This window comes from Moschus berezovskii, chromosome 17, assembly GCF_049115385.1.
Source record: "Moschus berezovskii isolate FMDL1 chromosome 17, NW_MosBer_1.0, whole genome shotgun sequence".
NCBI classification, from domain to species: domain Eukaryota; kingdom Metazoa; phylum Chordata; class Mammalia; order Artiodactyla; family Moschidae; genus Moschus; species Moschus berezovskii.
This window is the reverse complement of record NC_142476.1, coordinates 40,198,624-40,214,802: the sequence shown is the minus strand read 5'-3', so window position 1 is coordinate 40,214,802 and position 16,179 is coordinate 40,198,624. Positions and strand designations below refer to the sequence as shown.

General features: G+C 46.9%; 2 protein-coding genes across 5 annotated transcripts in view; one reads left to right on the top strand and one right to left on the bottom strand.

Annotated features, from left to right (window-relative positions):
- The first annotated feature begins 917 nt into the window (after positions 1-917).
- AGMAT (agmatinase (putative)) lies at positions 918-10,695 on the top strand. Of its 2 annotated transcripts, XM_088845345.1 has the most exons (8): positions 927-1,225; positions 3,316-3,518; positions 6,180-6,228; positions 7,298-7,493; positions 7,933-8,112; positions 8,678-8,794; positions 9,239-9,323; positions 9,997-10,695. In XM_088845345.1, the coding sequence occupies exons 1-8, from the start codon at positions 927-929 to the stop codon at positions 10,068-10,070; spliced, it is 1,203 nt and encodes a 400-aa protein (XP_088701471.1). In that variant the 3' UTR covers positions 10,071-10,695. The 2 variants fall into 2 exon arrangements, with proteins under 2 accessions (XP_055275250.1, XP_088701471.1); XM_055419275.2 differs by lacking the exon at positions 8,678-8,794 and having other exon boundaries at positions 918-1,225.
- A 155-nt stretch (positions 10,696-10,850) lies between these two features.
- Positions 10,851-16,179, bottom strand: part of DNAJC16 (DnaJ heat shock protein family (Hsp40) member C16) — a 40,423-nt gene continuing 35,094 nt past the window's right edge. For all 3 annotated transcript variants that reach the window (XM_055419271.2, XM_055419272.2, XM_055419274.2), the window contains 4 exons: positions 15,847-15,927; positions 15,658-15,756; positions 14,716-14,886; positions 10,851-14,218 (listed from right to left, as the gene is read on the bottom strand). In XM_055419271.2, coding sequence (XP_055275246.1) covers positions 13,819-14,218; positions 14,716-14,886; positions 15,658-15,756; positions 15,847-15,927 — 751 coding nt within the window. In that variant the 3' untranslated portion in view covers positions 10,851-13,818. The remainder of the gene's footprint in view (positions 14,219-14,715; positions 14,887-15,657; positions 15,757-15,846; positions 15,928-16,179) is intronic.

Here is a 16,179-nt window from a genome sequence, read left to right as displayed (position 1 = left end):
CTAAAAGAGTACATGTATATGTAGGGGCTTCCCTTAGGGCACCGTGGTAAAGAACCCACCTTCCAATGCAGAAGACATAGGTTCGATCCCTGGATCAGGAGGATCCCCTGGAAAAGGAAATGGCTGGGTCCTCAGTATGGATTCTGCAGAGTCTTAACCACTGGACTGCCAGGGAATTCCCTAATGTGTGATTTTATTTAAAGGGACCAATTTAATGCAAACTCCAGCCTTTCCCATTCAATCTCAACTTCTAGAGATTAAAAATATATAATACCATCCAATGGCTCCACAATTTCATTACAAATCAAACTTTTTTTTTTTTTAACCAGTGGACTCACCTCTCAGGGGCTTCCCAAGTGGTGCAATGGTAAAGAATCTGCTTGGCAATGCAGAAAATAGACTCAAGTTCAATCCCTGAACGGGGAAGATCCCCTGGAGTAAGAAATGGCAACCCACTCCAGTATTCTCGCCTGGAAAATTCCATGGACAGAGGAGCCTGGCGGACACGACTGGGCACGCACTGGTCTCTAAGTCCTTTTTAGAAAAGGTTATTTAAGAAAGGCTTTCTGCTTCCTGAGACTCCCATCCAGACATTTCTTAGTACTGAAAAAAGCTCCAGTTTCTCTCGCTTAGAGAAAGGTCTTTCCCCTTCATGTCTTTCAGGTTTTAAAAGTATTACTCTGGATTCTGGAGGGGCGCATATCCACTGGGGGCAGTGCAGTGGGCGTCAGCGGGGAACCGCGGGACTAGTTCTATTTACCGAAAGAGCTAGAGGCCAAAGTTCAGAAAAGGGTGAAGGGAAGCGAGCGCCCGGGTCCCTGGAGCCCCTCCCCTGCCCGTGATCCCCGGGCGCCCCTGCACTTTGAGCCCGAGGCGGCTGGGGCTCTGACTGCTGCGGGGACCAGCGGGGCGGGCAGGCGGGCGGGATGCTGCGGCTGCTGGCTTCCACCTGCGCCAGGGGCCTGGGGGGTGGCGGGGGCTCACGGAGGCTGGTTCCCGGGGGCCGAGCGCGTCCGGTCGCGGGACTCTGCGACCCCAGCCGCCGCTTGAGCCGCCAGGCTTCCGACGCCCCCCGGAACCAACCGCCTAGTTCCGAGTTCGTGGCCCGGCCGGTGGGCATCTGCTCCATGATGCGGCTGCCGGTGCAGGCCTCTCCCGAGGGGCTGGACGCCGCCTTCGTCGGGGTACCGCTGGACATTGGGACCTCCAACCGGCCTGGGGCGAGGTAAGGCCAGCAGGACTCGGGGGCACGTGCATACAAAACTCATGGAGAGGCGCTTTCGCTCACCCAGGGTGGAGTTGGAAGTCAGAGTCTGGCCCCAAAGTATCCGTTGGGAGCAGGGAAGCAGGTCGGTTTGCCTCAAGTAATCCCAAGGGTTCAGCACGTGTGTCACCCCCATTGGTAAAGAAAGAGGGAGTTTAGGGACCGAGCCTTCTCCATTCCCTGGCCTAGCTGGGATGGTGGCAGTGGGTACTTCCGGTTTACAAAAGCAGGGCACATTAGATTGAGAACAGAAGCTGGCTGCCCTTTCCCAAAACCTCTAGATATCACCTGACTCCAAAATTTGCTTAAAATAAGGCAGGTTTTTTGGGCCGTGCCAAGGTGGCATGCCGGATCTTATTTCCCCGCCCAGGGATGGAACGGGCGCCCCCTGCAGTGAAAGAAGAGAGTCTTAACCACTGGCCCGCCAGTGAAGTCCGCCAAATAAGGCAGTTTTCTTAAGATCAAGTTGTTTTTGTTTAGTAGCTGAAGTCCTGTCGGACTCTTTTGCTACTCCATGGACTGTAGCCCGTCAGGCTCCGCTGTCTGTGGGATTCTTCAGGCAAGAATACTGGAGTGGATTGCCATTCCCTTCTCAAGGGGATCTTCCCAATCCAGCGATCCAACCCGAGTCTCCTGCTTTGGCAGGTGGATTCTTTACCATCTGAAGCCAATTTTACCGAAAGCCTTAAGATTAAGTTAGAGGAAGTAAAATCGATTTTCCCAATTGTTGAACATGAACTGTTTCTGACTCAGCTCAGCAATATTCCAGCTGACTACTGATCTGAGTTATTAATGCCACCTTTTATTAAATGCCTACTGAGTGCAATTTACTCACACCAGCAGACTAATGTAAATGTCATTACTACTTTACAGATTAGGAAACTGAAGCTCAGAGAGATTAAGAAATTTAATGCCATTAAAGTGAACTTGTGGCATTAATCTAATGCCATTTAGTAAATTGGTGATGGGTGGCCTTCTGCTGCTGCTGCTGCTAAGTCACTTCAGTCGTGTCCGACTCTGTGTGACCCCATAGACGGAAGCCCACCAGGCTCCCCTGTCCCTGGGATTCTCCAGGCAAGAACACTGGAGTGGGTTGCCATTTCCTTCTCCAATGTGTGAAAGTGAAAAGTGAAAGTGAAGTCACTCAGTCGTGTCCGACCCTTAGCGACCCCACGGACTGCAGCCTACCAGGCTCCTCCATCCATGGGATTTTCCAGGCAAGAGTACTGGAGTGGCTTGCCATTGCCTTCTCCGGGGTGGCCTTCTAAGTCTGTGCCTTTAATCTCTTCACTATATAGATCAGATCAGTGGTTTCCAGGGGCTTCCCTGGTGGCTCAGATGGTAAAGAGGCCTTCCTGCAGTGCGGGAGACCCTGGTTCGAAGATGCCCTGGCGAAGGAAATGGCAACCCACTCCAGTATTCTTGGCTGGAAAATCCCATGGACAGAGGAGCCTGGTGAGCTACAGTCCATGGGGTCACAAAGAGTCAGACATGACTGAGCTTTGAACTTTTGAGTGGTTCTCTGCAGGAGGATCAGGGTGTGTCTCTCCCCTCAATGGCCACATTTGGCAGAGTCTGATGGAGAAGGCAGTGGCAAGCCACTCCAGTACTCTTGCCTAGAAAATCCCATGGATGGAGCAGCCTGGTAGGCTGCAATCCGTGGGGTCGCTAAGGGTCGGACACGACTGAGCGACTTTACTTTCACTTTTCACTTTCACACATTGGAGAAGGAAATGGCAACCCACTCCAGTGTTCTTGCCTGGAGAATCCCAGGGATGGGGGAGCCTGGTGGGCTTCCGTCTATGGGGTCACACAGAGTCGGACACAACTGAAGTAACTTAGCAGTAGGCATTTTTGGTTATGGCAACATGTGGGAAGAGGTGCTACTGGCATCTAGTGGGCAAGGACCAGCATTGCTGCAATGTATAGGATGAACCCCAACCCTGCAACAAAGATTCATTCAGCCCCAGCACAGAGCCTGGGAAGCTCTGGCCCAGGGAAAGCCTCTAAACCTTTAGGGATGACTCATAGAGTGATTCTTCCTCTTCCAGATTTGGTCCCCGACGGATCCGAGAAGAATCGGTGCTGCTTAGGACCGCCAATCCTAGCACAGGAGCTGTTCCCTTCCAGTTTCTCAGGGTTGCAGACCTAGGCGATGTGAATGTCAATCTTTATAACCTTCAGGACAGCTGCCGCCTCATTCGAGCGGCCTATCAGAAAATCGTAGCAGCCGGCTGTGTTCCTCTGACCTTGGGTAATGGCAGCTGCAAGGCGAGTGTAGTTCTCTGAGCTTAGGGTTTATTTATCGTGAGCTGGAGTACAGTCACTTCTCCAGGGCAAACCACTGTGAATATGGGGACAGAATGAAAGGGAACATTTTTAGTTCATTTATTTTAGCCCCTGGGGAGAGGATATTTACATTTTTTGGACTAGTTTGATGACAGAGATGGGCCAGGGGGAAGCGAGGCATTTACCTTAGTGCAAAATTTAAACAGTTCCTAAAAAGCCAACAATATGCATAACTGATTTTCCCTTTTTGCCTCATGCTCCAGTATGGCTCAGAATAGCACAATTACTGATCATATCTTTTAAAAAATTTTATCATGAATTCTTTTTCTTGCACTGATTTTTAAAAATATTACATTAAAATAGTATTTATCTTGATGACTGAGTAGTTCTCTCTCATTTTTTTTTTTAATGGCCTTGCAGCTTGCAGGATCTTAGTTCCCCAACCTGGGATTGAATCTGGTTGCCTGCAAGTGTGGAGTCCTAACCACTGGACCACCAGGGAATTCCCCAATTACTGTTTTTTTTTTCAATTTTGCATCCTTCAGTTTATTCCTTCAATTTTGGCAAGTGCCTCTACCCACCTCACCTTGTCCCAACCCTTGATCTTGTGCCTGAGGAAAGCTGCTGGCAGGGGCTTAGTTGTGACTTTTTAACTATTTCAAGGATGTTGTTTTAATGACTTAATTTGCGAGAACTGCAAGGGGGCCTTTTTTTCTCTCCTCACCGTCTATGTTAATCTATAGGGCAACTTTCTTCTGATCCTTCCCCGCCATCCTGCCCCACTGTCACTGCAGTGTTTCTCCTTCGGTTCACAGATAGTCAAAATTGTACCTTTTTCTAAATATCCAGTTGGAATTAAAAAATAATTTTCTTTCGTTATTGGCTGTGCTTAGTCTTCATTGCTGTATGGGCTCTTCTGTAATAGCAGCGAGCAGGGGCTACTCTTAGCTGTGGTGCACAGGCTTCTCACTGTGGTGGCTTCTCTTGTTTCGGGGCACGGGCTCTAGGGAGCATGGGCTTCAGTAGCTGCAGCACGTGGCTCAGTAGTTGTGAGTCCTGGGCTCTGTAGCATAGACTCAATACTTGTGGCGCAAGGGCTTAGTTGCTCCGTGGCATATGGGATCTTCCCAGACCAGGGATTGAACCCGTGTCTCCTGCATCAGCAGGCAGATTCTTTACTACTGACCCACCAGGGAAGCCCTGTTTATTTTACTGGTTGCACCATTTGGCATGTGGATCTTAGTTCCTCAACCAGGGATCAAACCTGTGTCCCCTGTAGTAGAAGCTCGGAGTTTTAACCACTGGACCACCAGGGAAGTACTTCCAAATTTATTTTTGTCAAATAAGAGGGCCTAGCCTGCAAAGCACACTGGTAAGGAGTGGAGTTTCTGGCTGTCATGGTTTGAAACCTCAGCTCTACCTTTCACTAATTATTCATGCTTCATTCCCTTATCTGTAAAATGGGAATAGTAACACCACCACCTACCTTCTTATATTGTGTCAGAGGCATATAACTAAGGTGCATATAAAATGCCCAGATTTGTGACTGGCATGTTTTAAGCTTAAATTATAATAGCTTTTGTTATTATTAATAATGATCAGTGGTAATACTTTTCCAGGCCTGTGCTGTCTAGTATGGTAGCCCCTAGCCATAGGTGGCTATTTGAATTGCAATAAAATAAAATAAAACATTCAGTTCCTCAGTTGCATGAGCCACATTTCCATAGCCAGTGGCTAGGGCCCACCATGTTGGTCAATGCAGATACAGAGCAAGTGTGTCACTGCAGAAAGTTTACCTGGGCAGAGCTGGTTCTGACCATTTTCCCCAGAAGCCTTAAGTTTGTTGTTGTTCAGTCGCTCAGTTGTGTCCAGATCTTGCAACCCCATGGACTGCTGCTTGCTTAAATTCATGTCCATTGAGTCAGTGATGCCATCCAACCATCTTGTCCTCTGTCATCCCCTTCTCCTTCTGCTTTCCAATGAGTCGGCTCCTCGCATCAAATGGCTGAAGTATTGAAGCTTCAGCTTCAGCATCAGTCCTTTCAATGAATATTCAGGGTTGATTTCCTTTAGGACTGAATGGTTTGATCTTCTTGGTGTCCAAGGAACTCTCAAGAGTCTTCTCCAACACCACTGTTTAAAAGCATATATTCTTTGGCACTCAGCCTTCTTTATGGTCCAACTCTCATATCCACACATGACTACTGGAAAAACCATAGCTTTGACTATATTAAGGCTTAAATTATAAGCCTTAACTTAATTTTCTCTTATTTAAAAAAAATTTTTTTTTCTCTTTGTCCACGCCATGTAGTATGTGGGTCTTAGTTCCCCAACCAGGGATTGAACCCAAGACCCCTGACATTGGAAGCACAGAGTCTTAACCACTGGACCCCAGGGAAGTCCCTTAATTTTCTCTTTTAAATGACATGTAATGTCAGACATTTAGTGGCCATTTTTTAATCACTGAACAAGATCTTATTTTAGCTATGGTTATAGTTCTTCCAGTCTAACTGAAAAGGTGGCAGAATTGGGCAAACTGAAGATGGTTCTAGGTGATACATGGTCCTCAAATCTTATTCCAAATCCATATTACAAGTTTTCTTCTTTTTTTTTTTTCTCTTTGAAGGTGGAGATCATACAATCACCTATCCTATATTGCAAGCGATAGCAGAAAAGTAAGTCCCAAAAGGCAGAGCCCAAAGGAGGTTTCAAAACTCAGGATCTGGAGAATGAGTTGTTTGCTGCTAGAGGGCGTCAGGTGACTTCTGCTGGCTCAGGTTACTGGGAGTGATAGGAAATTCCCCACTGAGTTGCTTCTATGGATCAAAATTAAGGTCGAGCTCCAGGTGTGTCTGTCAGTCACAAGCTGGGAGCCAAGACAATTTATTATTAACGCCTTGGCCACCCTCGCTTGCCCTAGATCTGCTCTGTTATGCAGGCTCAGCGTTTGCCTCTGTTTTTGGAAGATGAGCCTTTACTGAAATACACAACCCCAGTTAACTTCAGTTTCTGTTTTGCTTCAAAGGCCAAATACAAATACTGACAAGCACTGTGGTGTTTCTTGCTGAGGGGAGGTCCTGTTTTTTCCTGAAAGGCCCCCCTTTCCCAGAAGTTGAGGAGATGGATTTTTCCAGTAGTGAAAGTCTACCAGGCGTTGCCTTATTTTGGTTACTTTGAGAAAGAGACAGATGGGCGGAGGTGATGCTGCTCCAGAATTCATATAGAGGAGAGATGTGTGGGTAGCCTTCTGGCTGGGGATGGGTGGGCCCAAGTTTTTTTCTTGAAGCTATGTTAGCCTGGCATGGATTTGGATTGTCTGTTTATTTTGGGTGGCTGGCAGGGTTGGTGGAAATTATCGAGAGCTGGGGGGAAGCTGCTTCTTGGTACTGCAGTTGAAGAAAGGGTGGCGTTGATTTACTGAGCCTTCACACGAGCTCACCTGAGCCACCACCCTGTCTTCTCATCCTATCAGCACTGTCTGTCTTTAAGTAAAGAAAATTCTGGGTGAGGTAGAGAGGGTCAGCTAAAGCACATGACTGTTTTCTGTCTGATTCCTCTGAGCTTATTTTTCTTCTGAGATGCTCAGGGATTTGAAGTCAGAAGCCAGTTGCAAGGCTGGTAATTGATGCCAGATTTCCTTTCCTCTATGGCTGTGAGTTGTCACTAGGTTTTAGTGACCTGAAGGATTGCTGTGTTCGGGCCCCACTGGGAGGCCTGGCCTCTGAGCTGCCCTGTTGTCAACAGGCATGGTCCTGTGGGGCTGGTGCATGTGGACGCTCACATGGACACAGCCGACAAGGCCCTAGGGGAGAAGCTCTGTCATGGGACCCCTTTCCGCCGGTGCGTGGATGAGGGACTCCTGGACTGCAAGCGTGTGGTGCAGATCGGCATCCGGGGCTCTTCCACGACCTTGGATACCTACAGATACAGCCGGAGCCAGGTGACAGACCGAAAGCCCCTCCTGCTGTCCCCAGCCCCTTACACTGCCTTCCTCTCCATCGGCCACTCATTGGCGGCTATGGATTCAATGGGGTTTTGCTGATCAGGTTCACAAAGTGGGGATGGAAGCTGAGTTTGCATCATGGGGAGAGAGAGGAGCAAGGGCGCTAGTTGATGAGGCAGATGAGGCCTTATCGCCTGGGAGGGGAGACAAGCAGAAACAAACCAAGCCCTTAGATGTTGCTGGCTTGGAAAAAAGCCAAGAAGGTCCAGACACAAGTCAATGGGTCTGATATAGGGATGACAGTTCCTTCCTCTTGGAGACTGAGGATCAAATGTGAGGTGCACGTAAGCTGAGAATACAGTGGGCCCATAGACGATGCCTTGTAAATACTCCAGGCCCAAGTGTCAACCTTCTGCTCCAATTTCTACCTTTCCAGGGCTTCCGGGTGGTCCTGGCTGAAGACTGCTGGCTGAAGTCACTGGTTCCTCTGATGGGGGAAGTGAGGCAGCAGATGGGAGGCAGACCCATTTATATCAGCTTTGATATTGATGGCTTGGACCCTGCTTATGCCCCGGGCACAGGGACACCTGAAATTGCTGGTCTTACTCCTAGTCAGGTAAGGAACTCCACCAGTGACACGTCTTTGGGGTGAGGACACTGAGTCTCCCACTTTCCTGGGATTTGAATTGAGTCTTCAGGAATCAGATGGGATTTTAAAATCAGAGCATTTGGGCCTTTATTGTTCTCAGGGCTGATCACAGGTTTGGATTTTCCCTTACTGATGAGCAACTGATGTTGGCAAGGGCCCTCCTTTCTTTTCTGGGATATAATAACAGTCTGTTATTTGGTCTTTCTGCCTCTGGTCCACCTGTCCATGGGGACAGTATTGTAGTACCCCCTGTTAAGACACCAAACTTTCTGGGATGACCCACCTCCCAAGGTAGTTCAAGAATTTTGTAAATCCTCAAATAAAGCTTTCATAGGTGTGCTCAGCATACACACGGGGAGGCAGAATTGGGGTGTTGTTGTAACTGGAAGGAAAGCTCCAGGGGGTGGACCTTTGTTCTGTTCACTCTTCTTGGAAATGAGGATAGTGTCTGACATATAAGTAGGAGGTACTCACAGATATTGGAGTAAATGAATGAAGACTGCTTGAACCTGATTATCTTCTATCCTCTCAGAAAGGAGGACGGTCATACCTGCCTCTCTCAAAGCCTTTCCTGGTTCCCGCCAGTTTTCTAGAACACACTCCATTCCTCTGCTTTGCATCCTTTCAGCTTTTCACCTGCAAATTGGAGGCAAAGTGATGCTCTTCCAACCACCCCTCTCACTTATCCTGTCTTCTAACTACAGTACTTCTTCCACCATGGCACGTGTGCACGTGTCTTTCCCTCTGCCTGGGTTGCCTGGGCTGCCCTCCCCCTGGTCTTCTGCTCAGTCAGTTCTTTGAGTTTCCACCTTAGGGGGGCCTTTCCCCACCTCTGAGGTTGTCTTCCATGAAACTGTCCCTGGTGCCCAAAATGGGGGACTGCTGCCTGGATGCATGGCACTGAAGTGATTGGTTAGCTGGTTTCTATGATCCCTCGGGGTGCCTGGTGGTGAGTGAATGTTTATTGAGGGAGAGGGACAGTTTCAAGTTGAACTGGGGGTCTGGGTTGGGAGAAATCCATGGAGGCCTCTACTGGTGGCTTTCCGATGTCAGTGGTTATCATTGTGGACAACTCAAACTTGATCTTGGACAGGCTCTGGAGATCATCCGGGGTTGTCAAGGCCTGAATGTGGTGGGTTGTGACCTCGTGGAAGTTTCACCACCCTACGATCCTTCTGGTGAGTAAGGGAGATAAGTGTGATCTGTAGGCAGCTGCTAGTTTAAACCGTCTTCCTCTAATTAGTAAGTAGATGGATGGGTCGTTTTAGACAACTCGGGGACCTGCTGAGTACATCCTACAGTGAAGAAAATAAACCTATTAACGCACACTGTACAGATGTGAGCTAATGAACCCTAACAGAACCCCTGGGAGGCGGCTAAGGATTATTAGCTGGCCCTACCCATCAGCAGAAGAGAAACCAGCCTGCAGTTCAGTGATGGGGTGGCACAGTGCCATTCGCCTTTGATATTTCATTGAAAAGTGAATTCTCAAGGCACAAATGATATTTATAAATATTAATAAACTGGGAGAGTCAGCTGGTTTAGGAGAGAGATTCAAAGCAGATGCCATTCCAATAATTTTAATGTAGCAGTTTACAGACTTGGGCCTATTAGATTCAGAGGATAGATAATAAATACAATACACACCATGATGATAGGTTTTCCTTTGGGGAAATCTGTTCTGAGAGTAAACAGAGCCTTCTGAATTTTAAAATACTATTTCTGAATGGTGCTGGATGGACAGAATGCTGGGGAAAGCATGTCCACGGGGTCGTCAGGTAGCACAGGCAGGACGCTGACCTAAGGCAGTGGTCTGCGCGCTGCTCATGCTTGGGTTTCACCTCTTTGTAGGAAACACAGCCCTGGTGGCGGCTAACCTGCTGTTTGAGATGCTCTGTGTTCTCCCTAAAGTGACAGTCGTCTGAACCTTGTCCTGTGATTCTTCAAGATGAAACAACAGCTTGCACAGATGATAATTCTCCAGAAGCACTTGTGTATAAGCAAAATCTGAGAACTGAAGAGCTGATGCCAATAAAACATTCTGCTAAAAATGTCATTGGTGGCTGTACCATCAGGGCATTCAGTGAAACTCGAATCCAAACAGCCAATATTCCTCAGGAGTTTGAATTAACTTAAAAAAAAAAAGATGCACTTGTGCTGTTTTTTCCTTTGAAGACTGGTGATGGAGGATAAAGGGGAAAGGGATGGAGAATGCAGTTTATCTACAATTTGGAGGGATGAAATGAAAAAATCCTACGAAATTATACTGTAGAAACATTCCAGATTTCTATAGTATCTTCCTTTAAAATATAGCCCCTACTCTGAGGAGTCTAGGACTGCATCCTGGTTTGAGGGCTTCTGTGAACATTTTAAACAAAGTGTGAAAGGAAAAGAATGTGCAGAACCTAATAAAGAGACTTCCCACTCAAAACCCCAGGAAGATGCAGAATGTCTTCTAAACCATGTAACATGAGCTGGCCTCCAAAGGGCTGTTTATACACTTCCTTAACTGACTCCCTCTAAGCCTGTGTTACATTATCTTCTCTTCAAGCTGACCCACCCTCTAGGACAGAAGTACCCGAAATCTGCAGTGAAGGCGTGATGATCTTAAGCATGTATTGAGTAACATGCAGATTCGATTCTGTTGATCATGTGTCCATGGTCAAATGATCACCTCGTGACATAAGAGCTACCCGTAATCATCACACATTAAAATAGTTTATTTCTGTTTCCAGTCTGTAAGATTCTTAAAACAAAATAACATCAGCTTCAGTGCCTGTTTCACAATACAAAACAAAAACAACATAAAAAAGACTCCATTTGCCGAATAAGTTATTTGTTCCTAAGAGTATCAAAAGTGCAAAATATTCACCTTCTTTTCAGGTCTGTCTTGAAAGTATAATCATCTTCCTTGACTCACTGAACACAGAGTCAGCAGCTGCCAGGCTGCGTTTCTTTTCCCAGGACAAGGTCAGGTATTTGGATGTGAGCAGCGTTTCATCTGTCAAGTTGTTCTGCATCAGCCTTTCAGTAATTTCACTTAGGAAAAAATGTTTGAGTGTTTGCTCCTAATCCTTTGCCCCAAATAACACAAACTACTTACAACACAGTCAGATCCCATTTCTTTTTATATCAGGAAAAATGTATGTATGAATGAGGAGGAAATCAACCCATTATTTCAAAACCACAGCCAAATTTTCATGGTTAGTCAGTGATGGCAGCAAGACTGTGGTGCCTCATGGGAGTTAAGGCAGGCTTGCTTACTGACATATTGCTTGGTTGGAGCTGATGAACTCTACGTTAGACAGACTGTGCCACCGACAACTGGGCCTAATGAAAAAATATTTTTTAAACGGGTGCATGTGTCTACAAAGGCTTGTTTTAGGCCAATGACTGTCCCATCTGTTAAACATAAGGCATAAACTGTATCAACCAGAAAAACCTACCTATAACAACATCAGTGTTGGCAGTTTCAAGATACCGAAGACCAAGAAGTTAAAGCCAAAACTGGGTCTGTTTGATTTACATATGTGAAAAAGAGAAACAGTAGCATTGGCTGAACAAGATGGTGGCTCATACATTTGACACGGAAGTAAAACAAATTCATGGAAACAACATTCAGGAGGAAAGGCTTAGGTAGTCAGGAGTCAAGATCAGTTTAAAATAAAAGCTTCTCAGTGTCCTCTTGGGGGACATTATTTACCAGTCCCCAAACAGATCTCTAGATGATTTTTTTTGGACTGAAATATTTCCTAGGAATGTTTCCATCATTATCGCTTTCCTTTCTTTGTACAAATGAAAGGTGCAGCGGTCTGAACGTGCTTTTTAATAAAAATTTTTGAAAATGAACAAATCTGGGGTGTTTTGGTTTTCAGAAATTAAGGTCAGGAATCCCATTAGTATCAGAAACTAAAAGAAAAACTTACCATTGAACCAAACCACTCCTCATATAAACAACTTAGCCAGAGGAGATGCAGAAAATAATTTATCACAGAGCCAAAAGTGAATTCCTTGATCAGTCCCACTGGGCCAGATGCCATGCGATAGGGCAATCAAAATAAACACCCATTTTGAGAGGAACGTGTGGAAAAAATAAAGCCTGGCAATGATTTCATTATTATTATTTGTTTTTAAATAAAGCTATAGATTCCATGAAAACTGCAAGAATTTCTGGACTCAATTTATTACTTGCCACTGTCACTCAATTCAAATGGCTTAGTTTAAAGCAATTACGATTAAGGAAAATAGTAGTTATTAACCTATTTTTTCCCATCACTGATTTTGAGCCTTCAAAATCAAAAGGACAATTTGCTTTGACATTTGAACCCTTTGAGGTTGTCCAAATTCCAGGCAGTTTGCTCTAAAAAGAAAAGGAAAGCTCTCAAACTGGCTGGTAGAATCCCGCCTGGAATCCATGGTTCACTGGAACCCAGCAAACTGGGGTGCTGAGGACAGGTCTGATCCTGTTACTGGTGAAGCAGTTGTTGAGAGTGAAAATAATTAAGAAGAGACAATGAAATATAGGCCAGAAGCTCAAAGTGAGCAAAACAAAGAGTCTAGAACATGTCTTGGCTCACTTGTCACGAAAGAGGACCTGAAGATGCAGCACTACTGGGTTAATGGGGTTCAAATGCAACTGCTGAGAAACTTTAACTTCCTTTACAAAGACGCGCCTGGTATTTTACTAAGGAGACACCACTGGAGCGAAGAGGTTCCTTTGAGCCTGACTCAGCGGGAGTAATGAGTCTTCAGTTGAACATCTACTGGCTTACGGCAGCTTATCTCTACGTTCTGAGAACACGATTACAAGTTATGGCTCCTAATACCCATACCCTAGAACTGACAGAGGCAGAAAGGCATCTGAAAACATACAGGTACATGGCTCAAGGTCATTACAGTACTTCTTGCCATGCGGATCCTTCTGAGGACACTTTAGTGCTTGGGAGGCAGCTGATGGGGTGCTCAGAGAGGCGTTCCCTCAGGCCGTGCCCAGCCTGCCCCTCTCTTGTCTTGGGAAGAAAACTGAACTGAAAGGCAGAGCCCCCACTCATCCCTAACCTTTAAAACTGTGGCTGACCAGCCGTTGTAGGGGGATGCCCCCCCAAATATAGTTTTAGCTATTCACTACCAGAGAAATCATTAATGTAGGATTGCCTGGAACTAGGCCTCTTTTGAGATGCAGACGCAGGGCCCAGAAGCTGAGGTGGGTTGTGCCAACGGAAGAGCAAGTGCTGGGGCAGAAGCACAGCCCAGGCCGGATGGGGGAGGCAGGTGACTGCCCAGCACACCTGGCTTGAGAGGCACCCCCCAATACACCTCCGCTGCAGGGCCCAGCAGAGAGATACAGAGATGGGACAGGGGAGGGTGGGGCGAGCACGTGGCAGAGATGACAAAGGGAGAGGGAAGGAACAGTCTGTTGTAAATAGTGTGTGGCATTCAAATGAGGAAAAAAAGGCCCAAAGGAAAATATTCTGATCCGGGGAAGTCAACGTGTGGTGTTTTTCACTCTTAGGTTAGGACAGGACAAAGGAAAGATTCTTCTAGCCATTATTCTGGAAGAATAATCTAAAATCTATACTCTGTCCATTGTGATAGTTTGAGTCCTGAAAAATACCTGTTCACAGGGGTCTGTTAAAAAGTCTGACGAGTTAGTCTCTCTCTTTTGAAACCCTGTCAGTCTAGGTCAGGCCATGATGGGATATAAAACCTCTGTAAGGAGCCTTCCAGCAGCCGTTCCATCCATAAGGACAGTTTGCTCAATTTTCCTTTGATGGGCCTGGGTCCGAGGCCAGAGGAAGACTTCCCTCGACACTCACCCAGATGGAGGGAGGAGTCAAAGTCACTGCACGGCCCCATGGCTTCCTCCTCTTCCACTGCCTTTTGGGGCTTGAAGAGGCAGAAGTATTTCTTGTGGCCATTCAGAGCCAGCACATAGCCCGTGTAGTCACGCTCCATGAAGTGCTTGTCGTACTGGTTTGGGATGGGGGCCGCATCTTGAGCAAATTCTAGTAAGTATTCGAGCCATTCTCTGTGTTTATCTAGATTCAGGAAGGAAAAGTGTAGGCAGCTGCTCCTGGAGGAAGGACAGAATGAAGATTTAGGGTACTTCTGGGCACATTTAATCACAGGGAACTTAAGAATCTCAGTCAGATTTCAAACAACAGGAAAAGGTTTTGTGTTGGGTAGGGTCTGAAGAAATGAAGGAGTTCTGCCGGGCCTGGAGGGTTTCTACAAGGTGGCAACAGCCCCTCACCCATTTCCAGTTCCCTGCTGGTGTCAGTCCCTGCTGGGTGTCACTCTCAGTGTCGGGCTTCCGGAAAACACATAGGAGCCAGAGAACCATTTCCTGAAAGGGCTCAGGGGAGACTGAGGAAGAAGGGTCCCTGCATGATGGCTTGGATGAATCTTGGGGCTGGACAGGTAACAACCAACACCTTGCTGCCTGGATAAAGCCTCCCCAGCCACTTCACCCGCTCCCCCCGTTCCCCGGCTCACCAAAGTGTGGCCGCTCGCCCCTCCTCCTCCCACACATTCCGTCCTGCCCCCTCTCTGGGAAACACAGGAACTCACCCAGTGAATGAGTAGACCTCCAGAGCGAATTTCTGCAGCAGGCTGGTCTTGGTGGAATTGGACAGGATGAGAACCACGTTCATGTGGCCTGGCCTCAGGCGTACCAAGTTACTGGTGTATGTTATATCTGTGAGTTCTGTTACCTCCACAAAGCCTTTTTTAGGAATCTTGCTGTGGAGAAATATTGAGGAATTAAGATCTTGGAGGACAGGGGAATGGCATTACTTTTAAAAGGAACAAGTGGAAGAAACTGCTATGTTCTAGCCAGACTAGGTGCGTTAACTATCCTTGAGCCTATATACAGGGGCAGGGCAGGACTGACCCCGATCTGGCTATCCCAGTCTACAAATAGCCTTGCAGGTGTTATCATGCAGTTGGTGTAGAAGTGGCTTTAGCACAGGCTGAAGGCTGTCAATACAGTTATTTATCTCTGCTCCTGGCTCATCTAGCATCTGCCTGACATGCTTCTTTGCTTCCTGACTTCATTATTAAACCTGAGGTTGAGAAACTGAGGGTGCCTAGGAGAAGATAACTAGACGTGTGTCCAAATACCTCCACGGTCTTAGTCAACACTCATCAGCAGTGTGTGCGCGCTCAGTCGTGTCCAACTCTTTGTGACCCTAAGGACTATAGCCTGACAGGCTCCTCTGTCCATGAGATTTCCCAGGCAAGAATACCGGAGTGGGTTGCCATTTCCTCCTCCAGAGGATCTTCCTGACCCAGGGATTAAGTCCGAGTCTCCTGCACTGGCAGGTGGATTCTTTACCACTGAGCCACCTAGGAAGCTGTCATTAGCAGTGATTCTTCCCTAAATCCACATCTCACACAAGGAGCAGAGCCAGAGTTCTTAGCTGTGCTAGACACTCGGATCCTGCTTTATCAGCCTCTGTGGTCTGTGGGGCTGCTGCTGAGGAGGAAGGGCTGGCATCTGGTGAGAATAACCTGCTGGGCTCCTTGGTGAAGCTTGGCTCTGTCTTCCCTGTCTTCTCACGGGCTTCCTCTTTATCTGGAGGGCTGGACTCTTGCTCCTCGTTTGAGTCACTGAAGAAAAAGAGATTTTACAGAAAAACAGTCGAGGAAGTATAGGCCTTACCCTTCAGATGCAGCACTGAGGAGCACGGGGGGTCTTACCTGAAAGCTTGAATGACGGCAGAGCCAAAGAGGATGAAGAGGGCAGAGAAAATCAGGGACAGAATGATCATGATTTCCTGCCTGAAATGAAGTTCACAAGCTCTGGTCAGTGCTACGTGGGCTTCTGTGACGTGTCAGTTAATGGTTTCAGGTTTCTTCTCTCTGGCTCAAAAAACTGCTACATAACCCCAAACCAAAAAGCTTTCACATCAATAAACACTTTCTAATTTCATACACATAGAGGATTTTTTTGCGGTAGTGGCGAAAGTAGAACTTTTTTCCTCAGTGTTCTAACTCACAGATTACCTATTTAAAAAGTGTGACTTTTTAATC

Bases quoted from the DNA above. Each gene is read 5' to 3' on its own strand.
- AGMAT (XM_088845345.1), top strand. From the start codon at position 927: ATGCTGCGGCTGCTGGCTTCCACCTGCGCCAGGGGCCTGGGGGGTGGC. The intron at 3,519-6,179 runs GTAATGGCAGCT...TTCTCTTTGAAG, and splicing joins CTGTGTTCCTCTGACCTTGG to GTGGAGATCATACAATCACC. The intron at 9,324-9,996 runs GTGAGTAAGGGA...ACCTCTTTGTAG, and splicing joins ACCACCCTACGATCCTTCTG to GAAACACAGCCCTGGTGGCG.